The 21,845-nt window shown below is 40.7% G+C and overlaps 2 protein-coding genes across 4 annotated transcripts in view; one reads left to right on the forward strand and one right to left on the reverse strand.

The window, feature by feature from the left end:
• The window catches only part of LOC111259280 (uncharacterized), an 82,605-nt gene that overhangs the window by 27,701 nt on the left and 33,059 nt on the right, over positions 1-21,845 (reverse strand). Inside the window, exon 1 of one of the 3 annotated variants that reach the window (XM_086967826.1) lies at positions 7,446-8,346. The exons of 1 other annotated variant lie outside the window; for it this stretch is intronic. In XM_086967826.1, the coding sequence (XP_086823952.1) occupies positions 7,446-7,661 (216 nt within the window). In that variant the 5' untranslated portion in view covers positions 7,662-8,346. Of the gene's footprint in view, positions 1-7,445; positions 8,347-21,845 lie in introns of those variants that run through there. One more of the 3 variants, XM_086967825.1, reaches the window with a different exon arrangement.
• LOC111259281 (putative nuclear transport factor 2) lies at positions 15,317-20,849 on the forward strand. The gene is made up of 3 exons (XM_022831181.2): positions 15,317-15,621; positions 17,881-18,051; positions 18,492-20,849. Exons 1-3 carry the CDS (start codon positions 15,505-15,507, stop codon positions 18,600-18,602), a joined length of 399 nt encoding a protein of 132 aa, XP_022686916.1. The 5' UTR covers positions 15,317-15,504; the 3' UTR covers positions 18,603-20,849.

Genomic DNA, 21,845 nt, shown 5'->3' on the forward strand with positions numbered 1-21,845 from the left:
TTATTTTCTGGTGGCCCAATACAAAAAAGTGAATGAGTGTTGCCACTAGCGGCTCGGTCGTTCCTTCAGGGTCGGGTGTGCGTGCGCGCTTACAGAATCACTATCCTATACGAAGCACCGCTCAAATCACCCAGAGCGTTGCTAACTATTCAGCGAAATTTTCTACACTCGTTATGAGGCCCGTATTTTATCGCCTAGAAAACAACCGATGATATAACATGACGATGAGAAATGTTGTAAAAATATAGTTATTTACAATAATGATATTATGTAATGCGTGTACATAATACACTAAAAACAGCCTTTCTTGGAGGAGAATGGCCGTCAGACGTCGACGTGGGGGTATGGTCTTGTTGGGTATGACGCTCCAAGCTGGTACGGCAATACGTTAATATAATAAGCAATCGAGTTCCATCTTTATGGTATCTACTTTCGAGAGCGGAAATGAAGAATCCATCTCTCAAGATGTTGCTTAACGCTTGGTTCTGGTATTTGTACGTTCATTAAACAATAACCCAGTAATGAGAAAATCGCAATGTGTTTCGATGGTCATTATGGAAGGGACAAGACACCCCCCCCCCCCCAAACGGAATATTTTTACTTAAAAAATTAGATAATATGGCAGGCAAAACTATATATATATATACAGATAGAAAACACGTTATATCGCCGTAGTACACCTCGGAACAAACAAACGTTGTTAAAGATTGGCTTCGATATACTTCACTTGCAAATAGACAGGCTATAATGTAAATTTTAACCATAAATCCAGTTGTGTTTGAATTAGGTGAAACGAAGTTTATTTTAATGAAGCATTATATATGTATTTAGTATGTGAAGCATAATTTGATTTTCAACGAATTTACATGATTGCTCGTCTCGATAACCCGCAATCGGCTGTATGTGCTAAATGATTAATTTTAAAACATCGTTCAACAGTCATAATGGATTCCTTTTTATTTGTACGTGATCACTGACATAGTGGTTTGCATACTTATCGGTGGTCGATAAGGGCACGAAACATTATCCAGATGGCGGCAGACAATGTCCTATGTCGAGCTGCGGACTGTCTGCGTCTCACGATTTCAATACAAGACGTTTCCCATCGTAGTCAGGAGGCGACAATGCCTTTCGTTGTACTCTTTTTCTATGTATGCAAGATAGGCCCGCGTTTGACAAAAGGCAAAAGTTACGTCCGTTACAGGCTACATGAGCCCAAAGTAAGATAAGCTGCTATACGAAAAACGCAATAGAGCTATGTGTGTTTACGTTCCTCTGATGATATTTTGCATCTGCCGTTGTTCCGATGTGTCAGAACAGATATTTAGCGTTTAGGTAACTTGATGGGTGAGATTACGCTAAGATCTCACGCGAAGTAGGTTGACTGTAACAAATGCGTAAATCAAATAAGAACGTGACGTTTCTGCACTTTAATTATGGCAACTATACTCGGACGTCGATTTGTTATTACATCTCTCGGTGGTAATTAATGTTCAATTGATAAAGTATTCTTTGGTCCCTAATGCTAGATTTCCACTTTCATCGCAGCCTATAACACGCAGAATCATATAATCTAATTAGAGAGGCTTAAAACGATCGTTTCTGCTGAGATTTGTAGTGGTGCCAACTTGTCCGGTGTCGCAAATCCCCAATACACGTTCGCTGATAAACGGTGCCAAATCCATTTCATATGATCTATAATAATTAGCTTCACTAATAAGACCTTTAGAACGCGGATTTTCTTGATTGTCTTTCCAGGCCTAATCGAGAGCTTTGTAGCCTTTCAAAACGAAGTCTCATTTCTAACTTCGCGATGACATAGAATACAAATGACAGTGCACACGGCAGAAGATAAATGGCACAACGATGATGTTCATTCAAAAGATACTTTGAAGTAGCCGTTAAATCAAGTAGCGAACACAACAGAAAGTAGAATTTTGGCATCCGGCTTACCACATTCTTTACGTTTGCTGAAACATGCAGTCAATTGTGGAAGACAAAAAATGCCCGAACAAGATTAGTTCCGCGGCCAATAATCTGTCTGGCTAGCCCTATTTCAAAGGCGCAGCTTGTCAACCCTTCAGCACTTAACGCTATCCTATTTTAAACTGTACGGAGTTGGTCACTGGAAGGCTAAAAAGCAGCAACAACAACAGCGCGGCGAAGACGAAGTATTTCGAAAATTTTGTGGCCGCATCGGTAATTGTTTTATGGGGCGTCTTATCTGAGCCTCTGAGAAGCGTTAGACCGATATAGGAAAAAGTAGCCTTTATTTCTTGTTACCTATTTAATCATATAGCACTAAACTGTTTGTATTTTTTCATTTACGAGCAATACGTTTACCTCTGTTATTGGTGCTACATTAGTACCTTAGCTGTCATGACGAACTACTTAAAAGGATGTAAAAAATGATGCTAGAAAGGACAATGATCATGATTGAAAATTTGGCAGACCCTGTTTTTCATTGCTGATCTACCATTTCTTTGCTGTTATCCTAATGTAGAGTTTCACTGTTGTCTTATAACCACGAGAAGATGGAACACTGGAACACTACGATTAACATTATAATCATTATGATAGTCACTAACGAATTTACCCATCAGGCCACAACGCAATATAAGCCCCCCTGTTTCCCTTACACCTTCTCGTTCGTCTAAAGAACGACACAGGATGCCTCCACGCTGCTCGTCACGGACGCAGCAGCAGTAGAATATAAAAACTTTTTGAACATATATCGTCTGTTGCCGTCTGCCCGCCCGCCCATGTGTTCGTTTATGTACTTACGACGCCGATTTTGCCTAATAGCATTCGTACATAGTGCCCGACGCTTAGTTTTGCCCCTCGTGTTGGCTGTTGCCTGCTCGGCTCGTCTTCGCCCTTTACTCGGACGTTCGATCTCTCGTTTTGGCCCCTTCTCTCTCGCTGTTTCGTTGATTTTCCACCTCCCTTGCACACCCAGCCTTTCTCTTTTCATTCTTTTGCCTCTTATCATCGTGTGTCTATCGTCTCGATTTCAGCAGTCGTAGTCCATCTTTTGTTTGTCTTCTGTGGCTGCCTCGTTCGCAATGGCGGCACCAAGGCATCGGCTGCTGCCGCCATTGCGTGGCAACTATTGTCTCCCCTTCATAGTTTTCTGTTTTGTCTCTGACCTTCGACAACCTTGTGCTTTTTTACGGCAACAATAACGGCGCCAGACGGGAGGAAGCAACAGATTGACGCCTATCGTGGCAAAAACGACCACGGTGGCAGTGGTGACGAAAAATTAAAGAAGAAAAGCCAATAGGGAGCCTGATGCTGCCCACCACTCTGGACACACGTTGAGGCGTGCAACGTAATAGCACCGTTGCAGCCACAACTGCGCGTATCATGCCTGTTTTTTTTCACTGTTGATTATTACTATTAGTATTCAATTTTTCTCTATCGAACAACAGCGACGACGGAATGATCGTACAGAAGAAAGCACCGTTCAACCCTTCTGGTTCGCTTAACTCTGCGCGGATCTGCGAATACCTGCAATATCGTAATCTGCCTTTAAATCTTCCTTAAACTACTGCACAGTAAAGAATAAGGAAGATCATAATGTGACAGCACAAAAAACGGAACAGACGAATAGAAAACCGGATTAAACAAAGATGATAATGGCAGAGCGTCGTTTTACAAATTATCACACAAGTAATAGCTGCTGCGGCGAACGATGAGCTGATATTAAAAACACAAGCAGAATCTGGTACAAGCAACAATGCCAGTCTCTGTTTTTATAATGACCCTCGCAGAAAAACGATAATGGTAATGAGAGTAATGTTTTTCGATCGATCCTTTCCTTCCGTATGTGCACCATTATGCAAACAGGCGATGCCGGTTGTACGATTTGCACTTACTGAAGCTTTGATGAGCTCTTGAATGACTGTCGGGCATGGCCATTTAGGACTCTGGCTCAATCGACTATACATATAGTTCTACATCAAACATAAGTACATTTTACAGAGTTCTACCCGCCTTAAGCCTCTATTCATTAAAAATCGTTGGAGAGAATTGGATCGTGATTGAACTTGACGCTGATATTGTTTATCGGCCTACTGGATTTTATTGTAATGTAAACATGTTTCAATCGAGTTATGTTAAGCACGGTTATCTCATTGTGGTTGAATAAAAGATCGTTGAATTATCCAACTTTTACGGAAAAGGCATACTAAGAGCTCAAATACGTTACTCAAATAAGTTTTCCTGTCAAAGACGAAAACGTTTAAAGGCATGTAGTTTTTAGCAGTAATCATACTAACTCTGTTCTCAATGGCAACATAGTAAAAAAAAAGTCTGAAAATTTCTGCATACGCCCGTAATAGATAGCTAGACAGCTTTTCCTATCGATTGATTAATGGATCATAGCATAAAATTATTTGTATAACCCGTTTCTAGCTATATACTCGCAACCGAGATGAAGTTTCTGCCGATAACCAGAGGCAAACGAAACTTCTCTTTTCCAGCAGCACACTCCCCTTGTGATATTCGCAAAGCAGGTGGCTGTAGAGCGCTCACTGCTGCCAGCCAACGTCAAAGTTAAGGGAGTCCACTTCACACAAATGTATATATATATATATATATATATATATAATACATATATCAGTTATTAGTAAACGTTTTCATTACGGTCCACTAAATAGTATTATTATTATGATGACTATTAGGGTTGCCTTAATTCTTTCGGCCTTTTCCGGTTGCCCTTTAGATTCAATAGCCTAACGTTAGTTCCGGATACATAAAAACAGTGTTGTCACGGTAACAATTGCTAATTTTTATGTTTTTGCTGAACACACGTCCGCAAAAATGCTCATATGTAACAACAACAACAGCGCAAATCTAAGTACACACATCTTTTTCAGTAATGACCTATCAGGCACCAACAATGGAGGGTGGGACAGCCAATAGACAGAATTTTGTCGTTCACTGATGATATGATGAAGGTGAAGTTTGACCAAGCAGCAATATCGAGAGAATGAAGTTTCTGCCTGTCCTGCTGGTATTGTATGTCTCCTGAGCAAAAATCTTGTCCTGCCGTCCGACCGTTGCAATGATAACGTTGTTCAACCGGTAACTTTGTATTGGAAACGGGTATTGCTGTTGGTCCCAGCGACCCTAACCCACCCACCCCTATACACAAGAAAAAGAAGAAGCTGCCCTGGATGAATCGTTGTGTTCATTCGTTCGCTCATATCGCCCCTTTCAATCTAACTTCGGAGTGATTTGGCGTTCAACGTCTACAACGGCAGTACCCCACAGTGCCCGCTATAGATGACAAAATAGTAGCGTTATCGATGATGGCGGGGGCGGTGCAACGACGCCAGCAACCAGAAGTTTTTCCCTGCTGCAGCGGCATCGCTGTTGTTGTTGCCAGCATTTCCATTTGCGGGCGAACGGCACGCATACTAGTGTTTTTGCCAGAATCGAAACTTTTGTCAATGACAAGAACATTTCGAATATTGACGATAAAAATGGAAAAAAACAACAGAAACTAAAGAAAAACAAATGGCAAATGTCAGGACAAAAGGGGGGATACAAACAGCGTATGTCGTAATCGATAGAATATTCGATGACGGTTCTCGAGAATTTGTCACACCATTGCATGCAGAACGATAGCCTTTCTGATATTCCCAAAAGATCGCTGACGCTCTGACAAGATAGATCGTATCAATGCAAAAGAATAACTAGCATGAAAATGAGTCCAGCGTCCAGTGAGTACTTCATCTTAAGATAATTATAATATTTATTGCTCTCATTCCTCAGCCACAGATATACAGTACTATAACAAAAACCAAGTGAATGAATGTAGTTATCCTGTGATAGCACAGTGGTTAATTTCTTTAGCTGCTAAACTTCAGAGCTCGTGAGGGCCCAGGTGAGAATCTGGACGAAAGCACACTTCATTTTGCGTTAGCATGTGCCCATTATCTGAAGCAATGCCGAACGGCTTAAGTGCCAGGCGTGGAATACGAAAAACACAGTTATCATTTGTGCCAAGTGGTATTGGAAAGCTGCGGTTGATCCGGGGAAGGAAGAGGGCGAAACGATGAGGAAGTCTGAGAAATAACTTTTGGTATAACGGTTGACATTAATTCATTAGCATATGATGATGGTCCATTTGCTTTTCAGCTTTTTATGGTGGTAGTAGCAGTTATAGGACGAAGCCCCACCGCTATAACTATGGTGATTTTGGTCTTGCTAACATGGTATAAAAATGACAACCAAAAAGGGTCGATGACAAACATTTAGTCCGCAATATCCAATTACTATTATTTAGAATACATATTATAGAATCACCTATTGTTGGTTCTCTAATATTATTAATCATTAACGAGTGCCTCGTCCGCTGTTTGAAATGTTACCTTAATTTCCTGCTACAACTGCTAGTGGTTATTTCTAGCTAGATCTCCAATTCGATCTATCACAGTGGTAATAACAAAAGTTTTTTTTCTAACCGTTCCCTATAATAACATAGCACACGATAACTAGCCAACGTACGCGGCGTGCAACGCAAAATAGTTTGACCTGCATACACATAAATAAACACTATGATATATAACAACAAATCATAATGATATAATAACCTGATCACACTCATACATATATACTTGGTCTAATACACAGCTATGAACTTTTTTGTAACGGCTCAGAGAAACATTCACATAAAGAGATAACATATACATAAGCAAAAAAGATGGTAGTGCTTCTTCACATACGATCTTGTGGAAAATTCAACTTTTCTCATTCAGTCAGCTTTTGGCAGTTCATAAAAGACTCGCCAGAGTACGCCAGAGAGGCAAGTGTTAACCCCACTACTATATGTTTTTAGGAGAAGTAGCCTTACATACTCATAAAGTAAATATAGATGCAGGCTAAATCGCATGAGTTCAAATCATTTTTTAATTGAAACTAAATTGTAGCCATATACAGTTGCATCAGTTAATAACTATACGGTGCGTCTATCTAATGCGATAACTATATAATGCATCTATAGCGCTACCGAAGAGCCGCCACTGTGAAAAATTTTAAGACCGGAAATACTGTCACCGAGATGACCTAGTTATTCCATTACCTAAAGCTGTCGCTATACAGTATTCTTAAACGGTACATAATTTAGAAAAATTCGAAGCAGACTCCAAAAGTCTACTTCAAAGGATCCAAGTTAAGGGAGCGATCAAATGATCTGATTCCTCTCAATAAGATGCAAAAATTCGGTTCCAGTGATAGAGATGCCTAATTTGTGAGCTCGCGAATTTCCCACAAATATGAATTATATTCGATTAATAATAATACATTGATATAATTGCAATTGTTTATAAAACAAATAATTTTAAAAATTATAATCAGTTCTGTCCAGAGTCTACTAGCTCATTCTGTACACATGTACAGGACCAAATGTAAACCATAAAAGACGCCTGCAATATTACCTCAAACGAAATGAAGTCATAGGAACAGTCTGTAGAGAAGCTACTTAGTGTTGCTTCAGCTGACAACGCTGAGGAATTTAGCAGTTCCGCTACTTCATTTGAGGTTCGTTCATATTCCGCTAGAAAACGAAGGCTTGTTGAACTTGTTTGACGCTTCAGGGAAAAAGCATCTACACGATCCTGTCGCCATCCGGAATTCCGAAAAATAGACATCATCGTGTATTTCAGGAGACTTTTTTTTGTACCATTCGATGCTCGGTGAATAAGTTCACTATACACACTTCTCTGCCTCAACTTCACGGATGCACAAGTAACTGCTGCAATAACGAGATATACCCAACTGAAGAATTATTTCCGTATTTAATCACTTGTACTATACATCATATTGCTCAGCAGGAGTAGTAGGCTAAAGTTTCACCCAATACTCTTACTGGATCGTCACGGTCACCTAGGAGACTTCACTTGCACGATTCCTCCTCACAACAATCATGGCATAATATCAGTTCTTTTCGATCGAGATTAATACTCGATACCTCATACAGGTATACCCGCTATTTCAAGTGCATGTGAGTGGGCAGAACTACAGTGAATGCGGCCAATTTGTTGCACACATTTTTCCCCTTCTCTGTACTGCACTCGTGCGGGTAAATTCACCTAGAACGAGTCACTGAACACGTATTGTTGGAGCTACACGGAATACGTAACCGATACTAGCGCCGCGGTCGCATGAGCAAATAAAATGCTTATTAAGTTACGCTTTGCAGGGGATAAGCAGAGCAGCCAAGAAAGAGGAGATCAACAGCAAAATGGGCAGAGTGCTACCATTCTCTAGCACGCGCAAGATCCTCTCAATACAATAACAACATGTACAGCCGAGCGGAAATCTGGATATAGGCCCCTACAGTCAACAGCGACACCATAAAACTGGCGTGCGTTACATCCACATGGTGTCTTGTCCCCCCTTCTCCTCCTCCTCGTTTTGTTTCCTCGCTCTCTAGTCAATAGATTACGATGCACTGGCAGACAGACAGGCAGGCAAATAGACTCAGTCGACTCCAATGTCGGTGGTGATCCATTCACTAAACTGGCTCTCTCGCACTCGTTCTTCAATGACAGCGGCGACCGTTGTTACGGTCAACTCGGACGGTCGCATGCGCCGCGATCTCCGCTGTCAGGACGAATAGGCAACAAGTAGAAATGAGATAGACGTTGGCGCAGCTGTAATTGGACAGAGGCGATCAAACAGCACTCTATGGCTGGAGAGGCAACTTTTTTCTTCGTCCACTCTAGAATCGGCCAACAAACAGCAACATGAAAGGAAGGTATCGTGAACAAATACCAAAACTGTGTGCCTACGAAAGGTTGGATGTATTAAGAAACAAAATGGGAAGCCATCGTGATAACGTCTTGCCGCTGTCCTGGTCAGCAAAAAGATCGTATCGCAAGAGACATCATCATTACCTATACTCGAAAATTTATCAGGGGGACATAGTCGCCACCACCGCTGTGCCTCTCCCGACGACGAGCACGATACAAACAGCAAGAATCTTATGCAGAGGAAAAACAAACACGTATTTGACTGGATACAGACAGTCTTAAATGTTTCGCTACTATCGCCCCCCTCCTGGAACACCGCCAAAAATAACCAAAAGTAGTTAGACTTGACAACAGCAGACCAAGAAGAAGATTCCTGTCGACCATAGATAGCCCAATAGAATATGAGAGGAATTAGACACTACTGATTTACCTACCGTTTAGTTGATTATCTAATTGTCACGATTAAAAACTAGGTGCCATTTGGATAATTGCATCCTTCGTGGGGACTTATGCGGAAAAAGCTTATCACGTCGTCCTTAGCTGTCCTGACTGAAAAAGCGAGCTGTCGCGGCAGCAGATGGTCATCATGTTAATCTACTACCCGATGTTGTAATATAGACATGAGCCATTAGGGCGAGTGTATGAAGAGTTTATCGATCTTTGCCGTACAACAACAAAGTGTTTCGTGTGCCACTAAATGAAAATGACTAAGATAATAACACATTTTATCATGAACAACACTTAGATCTTAGGTTAGAAACACCAATTATCACTGATCCGTCTGTCCATCCGTCCGAGATGAGTTCATTGAGCGGTCGGTGTATTTATTGTAACAAAGTAAGAAGTATATAGCTCGTCGACAAAAGGTTCGTTTAGGGATGTGGTCAAAACTAGAAAAAGACTACAGCATCTGAAAAATACAGCATAGGCAGAACTCTTTGTAAATTTAACATGCACTAGAAAGCCCGATAAAGCACGACGCATGTATGTGCATGAACGGTTCAGTAACCTATTGGAGAGGCCCTAAAACAGTAGCAGGTAGGAAATTTCAAGGTATCTGTTCGATCCGACCTTTATTCTGGTTATAGTAAAGAATGCGTGTTTGACTGAGTACAACTTACATAATTACTTGAAAATGCACAGTCTACGAAAATACAATGCCCACCTTTATAACGCGCAAAGTACCGCGTTCGAATCGGAAAAAATTTGTACGGCTGTTTGTCACAACGGGCATAAGTTTATCCACTACTCCTGGTACCACACGAAGCCCATTTCTTTCTGGCATAAAACATTAAACACCTAATGGCCAAAAGCAGTGCGTTTTGGCGAGGATCCGTTATTATCCGATCTCTTCGCGCTGGGGAAGCGTCTACGAGACCAAAAATTCCTTTTGTGCCCGAAATCGATGGTTGTTGCCAGTTTTCATATTGTTTTGTGAAACATTCGAGGGAGAATTCCAGTAAATCGGTAATTTTTCGAAAGTATTAGAGGAGTCTATATTTTTATAGGCAGCTCATAAACGTCTCAAAATAGCCTAAAAAGCCTTTTTTTTTGTTGATACATTTAGGTATTTCACATAAAAATTGATAGCCATTTTCAATAGCACAGCGTTAATTATTCATTTGGTCGTCCTTTTGTGACTTTCTGCACCTTTGTGCTCGACTGGCCCTTTGAAGCTTGTGCATTATTGGGCCTTTGGTCTGCTGATAATCTACAACCTACTATAGATTTTCTTGTCTGAAGTGTATTCGAGCGACATTTCAGCAAATTTGCACCCAGCAATACCATTTGTTGTACGACTACTACTAAACTTTATTTGCGGGTCAAAGGAAGAATGCTTATAAAAACAAAATGGTAAATGAATCATTTAGGTTTCGATTTGAAGCTGTAATCGCAATAAATAGTGGTTGCGTTGAGTAGGCATGACCGTCAGACATGACGCCTTAAGCACGCTTAAAAAAAAATCGCTAAAAAACCTGCATTTCCCCTAGATACAGTCTGAGAAACAAAGCGAAATAGAGATACTTAGTTTAGAGGCGCCATCTTATATAGTCCTCGCGTAGCGACAGTATTCTACACACAATCCTGCGGAGTCAATGAGTCGCCAGGTAGCGAGTGCTAGCGAACGACCAGTATAAACGGTAAGACTCACTTTCTTGCGATAACTGTCGTAATCTCCTGCAGTTGTTTATGGGTAAGGATCGTACGTGTACTACGAAAACATAGTACATCACACAATCACAATTTATTTCGAGAGCGCACAAAGAAATATTCGACATTAAATTGATCACTAGAAATCCTAGTAATCCGACGTATATTTTTACTGTGAAATAACTTGAACACATTTGGTCAAATCGAATAGACACAGATTTTTTTAGAATTGTGAAAATTCAGTACAAAAACCTACGTTACAAAACTATCTATAATAATAATATTGAGCGACAAATGGTAATCAGGGATAAGGCATCGTTGTCAAGTTAAGTAAAACTAGATCCGACAAGCAACTGGCTGCTTTAGACCCGGGTTTCGGCGTTAACAAATTTCTCCAAAAAAATACCATAACAGTAGCTTAGCACATATCTGTGAACTCATCGAGTAGTTCGGCTCGTAAACGACGTACAATCGGTGACACCTTCTTATTACTTTTGAACGCTCTGGCGAAAGAGACCTTATATACATTTATGACCAACACTTACAAGAGCTTTGAATAATTTGCATTGCCACACAAAGACAAACGCTATTTTGTTTCAGGCTCTACCTTGAATTTTATTGAAATTCTCGAACGATATTACATAGATTTATCGGTTTAGTAGCGAAAACGTTAGCATGTACACTGTTCTCACATAACCGAAATGACGATATGGCCTATGGCCAATTATACATTTGTTGTTGCTCAATAAATCGAATCGAACTCGAGGGTTCCTACCTAGCAAGGTCCTTGTTCTACGGAGTCGTTGACTTAACCTCTGGCTGGTTTTCTTTCGAGCGTGTGCGAAATAACCAATATTTTCTGTCCATTAAAGAGTCGAGGGCACCCTTCCCCGACCACTAGAGAAGCAAGATCATAAAGAGCTTCTTTAGCGTCCATCGCCCGCAAGAACCATGATGATTGCTTGCGGTTACTTATAATAAACATCTCCAAACAAAGCGGAGTCTCCTGTGGAAGCCTGCATGTACGACGGCTGGCTGCCAGAACACCGAAGGAGATTCATGAGCAAGTAACAATCGGAAAATAACAGATAACAACGCACAAATAGAAACCAAATGTTTCCTTTATTCGCGAGACCTCCCTACCCTCTAATTATGCTTAGTGTGTTTTCAATCAGCTTTCCAAGCTGCCCAAACACCTCTAGGCGAGCATCGTTGCAGATATCATCGGTATGGTTGGAGGCAATGACCAGTCACACTTCGCAAGCCCCATAGGCTTCTAGATCTTCAAACGCTTATAGCTGCCGCATTTACCTTCGCATATTGATTATTGTTGCACTTTTCATCACTTTTTTCAGAGGTCCACCAGGGTAAACATGCTATTAATCTATTCGAAAATAACATATGGAGACGCTTGTTCACATGGAAAAGATTAAGAGTAAATAGGGTAAAATCAACAATTATTTTTCAGGAACCACTGAATACTTTACGTCATTTTGAACATCGTTAGACTATCTGACGAGGTACAGTCGTCACCTTACTCTTAAATGTCAGAAAGGCTGGTTACGGGATATTCACAGTTCACTTTCAGCAACAGGACTGGAGGACTATCGCAATTCAACCTACGCTGTGACAATGATAACGAAGTGTGGAAAAATGACCCACCGCTTACAGAGGATGCGCTCCTACCTCCGGCACGTAAGAAAGTTATTCTTATAAACAATATTTAGATATAATTTTTCTTATTTGGCCAAAGTAGTCAACATCTAGCTTGCTATGCTTGAGACGGTATATACATATACATATATATATATATATATATATATATATCTACAGAAACTTTACTCGTTTTATACATAAGTATACGTCGGCTAAAGGCCATAACATCGTTCCTGACAGCTATTAAAGAGTCCTGTCGGATTCTTAACCATTTGATGCCATCTTCTTCGATATGCTACGTTGTCATTGAATTTGGCATTTTCTATTAGGGTGTAGACAGTCGGATTCTGTCAGACATTGAGGGTTCTGATCTCTGATGCCTTTTTGATTATCGAAAAGCTCTAACGTCATCTCTCAACAAGGTCGAGGTTCTGTTGCGCTAAAAAGGTGCAACAAGTGCCTGTAATATCTCGCAAAGCCAACAGATACGCTATGTTAAAATAGTCTCGCTTCGGCCCCCTTGGTCATTTTCAGCGACAGCGGATTTCAGCTAGCTATTCGACTAGACAGCTAGTATACGACTAGAGAAGAACGAACGTTAAAAAAAGCAACTGCTTCCAATTATGCATTGATGCACGTGTTGGCAGTTGCACTGGATTTAGACTCGGGTGTACATCTCAACCTTGCGTACAGTTTCACGACGTAACAGGTGACGCAAACAACGACAATGACTACTATGAAGTACCGAACCATCTTAAGTTCGCACAATTATAGTTTTACTATCATTTCAGCTGGCTCCGACCGAGAGTAGTCAGTCAATCGGTTGATTGTTGCTGCCCATTGATGATATGCCATTAGCTTACCCGACAAGGACAAGGGACCGAAAAAATGGACCAGATGCCTTTCAGGGACATGCAAGAGCTTCACAACAGGCAACAGGAAGAACGGTGAACAGTAAATGACCAAAATCGACCCTGACTTCTCGGTAGACACTTGTGTTGTTGTCGATTAGCTGGGCGATGTCATCCACGGACTATTTGGCCAATGACAAATTTGCTGACTACTAGTTATTGCTCGTAATGGCCATGTGTAGTGAAGCTGTTCAATTTATTATTCACAGTTTTGCAAGCATTATGTGACATGTATATACATCGATCTCGTCGTCGACAGCATCTCGACACGCATAGCTAGCGGCGCCATCGTTTTCAGCCTTCATTTGGAATGAGAGGTGATTAATTCTAGCCGAAGTGCATGCGGTTCAGTTAAGTAGTTGCGCTATTCGGTAGATACAGACCAGCAATTATGCTCGATTGATGTCAGCGGTATCAAGAGGACGAAACATTTGAAGAATAGGCTTTTAAATGGCGCTCGTCGCAACGACCGCCGGTCACATATGCGTAGTAAGCGCATTGTTGGCTACACAAACGCTTGTAGAATGTAAACCTGTTATAAGGGATGCCGAAGTTCGTCAGGAAGAGCTGCTTTATTAATAACACCGGGTGGTTACAATTGGTCTATTCGGTTCAACGGCCATTTCTGTACCTACGACCGAAAATAAGCATGATGTCAATCATGAACTATGTATGCTCGTCATTGATGTGCTGTCAGTCATTGAAACATTAGTGACTGATTGGTTGATGACGGGCCGAGGACAAAGCGACAAGTTCGACGCTACCAATGGTGCATTCAACCAATGATTTTGCCCGGTAGAGTCCTAGGATGCAATCATCAAAAGTAATTGTTGACGTTGCTAAGATCGTTGAAGGAGTTCGTTTCAGCTTATGTCAAATCCTTAATATTTACCATTCGGTCAAAATACACAGCATACAAGCGGCCAGTAGTGCGATAAAGGCAAACTGATTGTTGTTGTGCTATCCACGGTTGTGAAATGAAAGGGAACGCATAAAGTATTTCCAGCTGCTGTAACTATACAATCGTTCACTTCACTAAGAAGCAGCAGATATACAACATAATTAAATCAATTTACTTTTTTTTTATGCAAACAGTATATACTTATAACATTTGATAATAATAGTAGTACGTCACACTTGAAATATGTCGACACAGAGATCATTCTACAATGCGAAATTCTGAGTTCGTACATTTTAAGCCAAACAATTTAAATACTACTGAGAAAAAGTTTACATATTGATGTATACGTATGTGTGTAAAATTTACGTGATGGCGGTAACGCGATCATAGCGTTATGTGGAATATTTGTCCGAAAATTATAAGGTATTAAAAAACGGATAGGTAAGAAAGAAAATAGGTTTGAAATAAATTGCCCAGTCGCATCATAGAAGTGCTCGATATGTTTGTGTTACGCGAATATGAATACTGTCGTAATTTATTTTGTTGAAGTTTTATCTGTTGCCAATTTTAGATAAAGCTATCGAGCACCGAGTTGTCAGCTTATTTCGTTTTATTTAGTTCTCCTTTCGAATCTTCTCACCTTCCTATAACAAAAACCTGTATAAATTATATTTGTACACATAACTTTCTCTAACGCCAAATCTTTTTTATATTAATGTTTGGGAGTGTTGTCATATTCGAGTCCCAGCTTTTCCAGGTTGTTATATTGACTTTTGTGTGTTTCCTTTCGGCGCTAAGCTGTACCCATATTTTTGCATGGTATTCGCCCACGCATGTGCTGGTTCTGTTGGCGAGTTTCGGCCGCGTGTTCAAATTTAGCGCGGTCGGCCGCTGACGCAGCCATAGATCGGCCTTTACCGACGGCCATCTTGAATTTGGCAGTGGTTTCGATTTGTACTGAACGTGCGGTCGTGTTGTGGCCAAGCCAGCGTAGCTTAGTTCCGCCGGCCGTAGCAGCAGTGGTGATCGTTCGTTGTTGGAGGGTTGACTCTTCTGTGCCCGCGGCTGGCAGCAGTTGACTTCATCATATCGAATTGTCGAAAGCAAGTAGAAAGCAAGCGCAATGACGGCGCCCGCGCTCAACCCACAGTATGACACGATTGGTAAATCGTTCATTACGCAGTACTACGGATTTTTCGATGATGTAAACCAGCGGGGTAACCTCGCCAACTTTTACAATGTGAGTTGAAGTAGAAATTGTTCTTCGTGCTGATGTTAGCTAAATGTGAAGAATGTTTTTGTTGCGTGTACCTGAACACGGGCAGTTATCGATGTGCAGCGTGTTCTACAGTGTTGAGTGATCTTCCTTCTAGTTCTTTTTGACGATGACTTACACAGATAACAGCAGGTAAACAAAGCTTCAAAAGAAAAGCAACACTGACGGGAGCCTGCAGTGCGTACAGACGTACAGAGGAGCAGCCATGGTGTTTGATTTTTCCTCTTGCGACTCTCAATTTCATTGACCGTATGTTCAGAGATGAAGGCTGGCCGAGCTTTAGCTTTTTTTTTTTTTATATATCTCGTTGTAAAGAAGTCGGCAAGCAGCTCAGATACGATGCTGCGAAGACTGGTTGTCCTTATGAGATTCGTATAAGGTCTTCATAAACGTTCTTTTGCTAGTTATCAAGTCCTCTGCGTGTTGTTATTGAGTTGCATCGTGCATATTTTCCATCATTTTATAATAAAAGCAATAATAAAAGGGCAACGGTTTTTAGTAACCTATTCTGGTCCGCGTATATGGACTGCACATAACGATAGCAGGCGTCGCATATATTAGGAGTCATTGATAATAACTCAACCGTAATGACATTAACTGTCTAAAAAAACCCTCTTTACTCTTAACTCCGGTCCCTTTTGCGCCTACTGCCTACAATAGTGTCGATGTTTGTGTGAGCATGTTACCTACGAACTGTATGAAATACAATGGGTAAATGCAGAACATGTAATAAGCACCATAGTTCCTATTTAGCAAGGGCCCAGCCTATTCTTGCTGCGTTTGCTTAGCGGGGAGTTATGGCGAGATGGCGACATCGGCAGCCCGGGAGAGTTGAAATTCATCGAATAGCTTGCTGATAATGCCAACCGAGGAGTGGTGTGTTGATAAAGGGTTTGTTTGCCTGAAAAACAACGCTGGCCCCAACATGAATCAGACCGACAACCCGTTGGGCCTTTCTGAATTTGTAGGGTTTGCTTGAATCGTTTTAAGGGCAATAGACATTTAGAACAAACGGTAGAACGCGTCCTGTGATAATGCAACGGGTAACATGTTTGCCTGCTGAAGTTGTAAACACGTGGTGGCCTAGGTTCGAATCTGAGCGTAGACACACTTTGTTTTGTACTGGCAGGAATGCTTGCAGTAATGTCTAACGGCCCAAATGCCATACATAAATTTATACATATTTTATTAAATACAGAAAAACATTTGGGGCCAACCACATTGCAATCTTCTGGTGCAAATCTCACATCAATTAGTTGAATTGCGAGGTAAGTGAATTGGGAAACAGATTTATAATAACAGATAGTGTTATCAGTGAGCTTCCATTCCTTGAACGGGTTTGCGGGGTGTTCTATTTAATACGACTGATGTAGTTCATGGCAGTATCAGAAGCACTGCAATGAGTCAGGTGGCAATGAACAACCGGAGTGACAGCGTTAGCATTACTAATGCTGTCACTCCGGTTGTTGAACTTGGAACATCTATTGTCAATATCCATAGAACTGCGCGTTAAGGCGTGTCATGCCTGTTGTACAGTTAACGTGGAATGTTTTTGCTTGTACGAGTGCCCAAGTGAGTGCAGTCATTGAATAGTGGCTACCCTAGGAATCAAGCGTAGTAAAGCATAGCCGCTCTGTCATGAAGTAACTGGAAACATTTTAGAGTCGTTTCAAAAGAGACCGCTTTCCGTCAAATTTAGAAGTATATTGAGCAGATTTAAAAACAATCATCGTTATGCGAAGAAGTAACATGTATTCAGAGTTTCCCAAATTAGCAGATTCCTATTCTGGCTTAAAATTGACAGTTATTATAAAAACAATGATAATGCATACACAGTACTTAAACCAAATTCAGAAATGCTAAATTAGGATTATTAGCAAAGAAATGAGTTACGGGCTAAAAAACATGGGAATAATACAATTAGCCGCAAATTATTACTCTAGGAATGGGATTATGAAATTAAAGGGAATATAATCTGTCTTCCTGTGTTCCCCATCGCTATGAGACATTTCTGATTGTCAAACACACACAGAATTGTTGTGTCCCATTATATATGTTAACACACTTGGCTAAAAGTTTGTGATACAATGAATGGAGAATAGTTATTTTTCTGCCGTACAGGACTTGAAATGTGAAGGCTTTTCTGCTGTAGCTAGGAAACGACCTTTGGAAAGCCGTTATCTCTTTGAGAAGTCCACTTTATTTTTCCGATGATAATTTCAGGAGGAAAAAAGTATGATGACTTTTGAAGGCCAGCAGTTTTTGGGTCGAACAAAGATCATGGAGAAGTTCCAGGGTCTGACGTTTCAGAAGATCCAGCACCTAATCACGGCTACAGACTGTCAACCAATGTTTGATGGTGGAATTATGATCGTCGTACTGGGACAGCTTAAGGTAATTCTAGATGTTTAAATTCAATACACGTTCCACTTAATGTCATGACTGACTGCATCGGAAATAACACCTGCTATCGATTTGCGCTGACTCACTTCTTGATTTCAAATTACCTTATATGCGATATGAACTTATATGCGACTACATGGAATTAGCCTTGTTATCATAACATGCATACGAACCTATATGTACATTTAGCGCTTGCCTAAATTGAACAATATATCATTTAATGAATTATTTTCAGAATGTAGTTAGTATTGCTGTCCATTTAGTGCAGTGACGGGAAAATGACAGTGGAGGCATATACTTTACATTTGGACCATATTTCGGTGACTGCATTACAAAATGAAAATTAAATTTCGAGTTATTAGAAAGTGGTTGAAATATTTTAACTAGTTCTGTTGTATTCCCTTCGTGTGTTAACCCTCTGTTTGTTTCAGACCGATGACGACCCACCGCACTCGTTTAACCAAGTGTTTATTCTCAAGCCAATCGGAGATTCATTCTACCTTGAGCATGACATTTTCCGCTTGGCTCTGCACCATTGTTGAGGAGGAGAGTAGAAGGAGCAGGCTTAATTGAAAACAAAACGCACGCGAGACTGAACTGTGTTTATTACAACTGCTATATAAACGTAAGCAAATTATTACAAGAATATCAGTGAATGCGCAAAACGGGCAAATGGACGAAAAGACCGATGCAAGAAAGATGTTGCCTCGCCGTAGAAACCAGCTCTAAGGGCTAGTTAGAGAGGAAGTAGGCCGGTAGTGATGCCGCGGCGTCGTCGCATCAATGACAAAAGCAACACTACAAAAAACAACGATGATGATGGCAGCTAAGTCGATACTCCCGTACAGTTATCACGTCGTTCTTCCAGGAGTATCTATCGCATACAGAGAAGATATTATGAGACAAGGGATTGCTACGGTCATCATCTCAGCTATCATCTCTGCGGTTGCGATACACGCATGCACATACGTATATATGCTGTTCCTCAGTCTCGTTCGAAACGACAACATGGATAACGTCAAGGACACGAGAAACCATCATACGACGCCGACAGAGACAGGCAGACAGATACGTGCAGGTACATACCAATGCTGCTATAGTAGTAGTTACGGGTGCGGTACTGTCTGATTACTAGTTCGTAGGTATTGGATAAATACAATGCGCATTGCTGGCATAACGGGAAGATAATAGCACATACATATATATATACATATTTCTGACAAGCCTCCAAAAATGCACACCCAAATGCAGCTGTCCCTTTGTTTCCTTCATACAAACTCAGATACACAAGCCCTAGGTCCTATACTCTTAGCAGAGTTCAGTCCTTTTACTCAGCTCGACCCATTGACTTTTTCGAAAGCCTTACTCATTTCATTCTATGCTGCCTTGATTTTGTTCTTAAGCTGTTCGACCCATCACAGCCACAGCCCGACTATCTTAGTAGCTCGTGCAAAGTTCGCGTGCGATAGGTAACCGCTATATTTAGACACAATATTCTAAGTGCTAACTCATCACGTTCATTTCGTATCCCAAAATTCCACTTTCAACTTATTATAATTATTATTAATGGGTTATTACTGTTGTCATTATCATTAATGGATTATTGCTGCTATTACTATAGCCGTTCCTATATCATCACTGTCAACACTTATGGTGCATATGTTTTGTCTGCCCGTCTATGTCGTCGTTTCTAGTGAGACTGAGGAACAGCATGTAAATCTATGTGTATGAGTGTATCGCAGCCGCAACATTATAAAAAAAATAATGGCTGAGATGATCTTGGCAGTCTCTTGTATCATACCATGTTCTCTATATACGATGGATGCTCCTGAAAGAAGGATGTGATCATGGAGTATCGACGTAGCTGGCGTCGTTATCCTTGTTGTTTGTAGCGTTGCTACCTTTATTGGCACGATGGCGCCGCGGCATCACTGTCGGCCTACTTTTTCTTTAACCGACCTTTAAGGCTGGCTCATATAAATATATAGAGACGTTAGAATGAACAAGAATATTTCTTTGGTGATCGGTTGATCTACTTCGATTGAATTGATTCTTGTAACTTGCTGAATAATAATAATAATAAAGAAAAATCAGGTACCATTAGAACTGACAGTAATGACAACAACAATACCCCGAAAGGTTGCACAAATTTTGCGAGACGAAATTACAAGTTTGTACTTGGACTGTGGTGTTTAAATTCACCTATTGCACGCGGAGGTGAGCATAGTCGGAAGATAATTGAGCCGTGACTGTGGTGTATCAAACAGATTTAAAAGTTTGTAGTTAGTGGTACAGTTGAGTAGAAAGGCTAAGCTCCGCTGAGAATATGGAGCTTAATGAATGTGCACCCAGGTTAGTTCAAGGGCAGCAGAAATGGAAAGCTGTATCTACCTGGGTGTATATTTTTGAGGTTTGTCGGTATAATGATGATGATAATGCCAGGCTGGAAAAGGGAGAAGACCCTTCCTAAATCCTCCCAGTTTCTTATTGGTCGAAACTCAAGCACCGAGAATCGATCTAATAAAAACTGTCTTTTTTGCTATTCTCTATAAGATGGCCACAATGTTGGAAGTACGTGATAAACATAATTTCGTAGGAAAAGATGAGAAAGAATAATGATGAAAAAAATGTGAAAACGGTGTGGAAGGACGGTGGAATGTGAAAACGGGTATGAAAGAATGGAAAACGAAAGCCGAGAAAAAATGCCGGCTAACGAGGTGCCAGGTGAGGTGCTGCCGAATGTTTTGTAAAAAATAATTCTTGTAATTAAAGCATAAAAGTGACACATATCTAACCTCCGGTGGGTGCGTCTTCATTTGTTAATAATAATAAATTTTAATTTATTTTGATTATTGTTTCCTATATAGGGCTTTGGATCGTCTGGTAGCGAGATTACCGGGACAAGTTTATCGAGCTGCTAAAGCATTAGAGTAGCTGTAGTTATGATAGCAGAATGCGTTAATTTAAACGACCTATAGGTCACGAATTGTAAACCAAGTACCATTTTTGTCAGATCTTTATAATATTGCACAGTTTTAACACAAAACTTGAAAACCATTTAGGAAGGTATTACGTTCTCAATATTTTTGCGTGGCTGTGTTATGAGGTACGTGCAAGATCGTGGAAGGAAATTTGTTGGCCACGGAAGTGTTCTAACTAAATCATGTGTGAGCTACGGTGGGTTTGGGGTATTCTCAGTTAGCTACGGGTAGCTACATTTCGGATCTTGTACACAATTTGCGCTATAATTATAAACCAAGACATCGAAACTTGTTCATCGATGTCATTAAGGTCCTAAAAGGAAGGCTCAATTCCAGAATTGATATAATGTTTCTCAGTGTAACGTAATGCTTTTATCCACAGGATGTACTATATCATGAACAGCATAAACGATTTTCAAATCGGCTAGAACTTTCCGGTCGACATCTTATTTTCTATTAACGTTGTGAATGGACGTCTAAGTATTGTCTAAATTGTGCCATGACGAAAGCTCATGTCCAGTAACAATGACTATTTTGCTAATAAATATCAAACGATTAATTTGGGGCTACTCGAATGTTTTCACCCTCTAAACATAAACAAGAATTCAGTACTCAAGCAAGCGCTTTCACTGCTGCAAGTTTCCGCTCAGTTCTATTTTGCCGTACGCTGATCCTTGCATCGTTAGTCTCAGTGACTACTAACGGGCCTGACGATTAGATGGCTGAAGATAATTACTGTTGAGGTTGGCAGCGGACCCACATCCTTTTCATTGTTTTCTAGTAATCACCGGCATCCTTATACTG

Source organism: Varroa jacobsoni, unplaced genomic scaffold (genome assembly GCF_002532875.2).
Source record: "Varroa jacobsoni isolate VJ856 unplaced genomic scaffold, vjacob_1.0 scaffold_315, whole genome shotgun sequence".
NCBI classification, from domain to species: Eukaryota; Metazoa; Arthropoda; class Arachnida; order Mesostigmata; family Varroidae; genus Varroa; species Varroa jacobsoni.

Excerpts from the sequence above, each read along its gene's own strand:
- LOC111259281 (XM_022831181.2), top strand. The coding sequence starts at position 15,505 with ATGACGGCGCCCGCGCTCAACCCACAGTATGACACGATTGGTAAATCG. Across the intron at positions 15,622-17,880 it reads ACCTCGCCAACTTTTACAAT|GAGGAAAAAAGTATGATGAC; the intron begins GTGAGTTGAAGT and ends TGATAATTTCAG. Across the intron at positions 18,052-18,491 it reads TCGTACTGGGACAGCTTAAG|ACCGATGACGACCCACCGCA; the intron begins GTAATTCTAGAT and ends TGTTTGTTTCAG.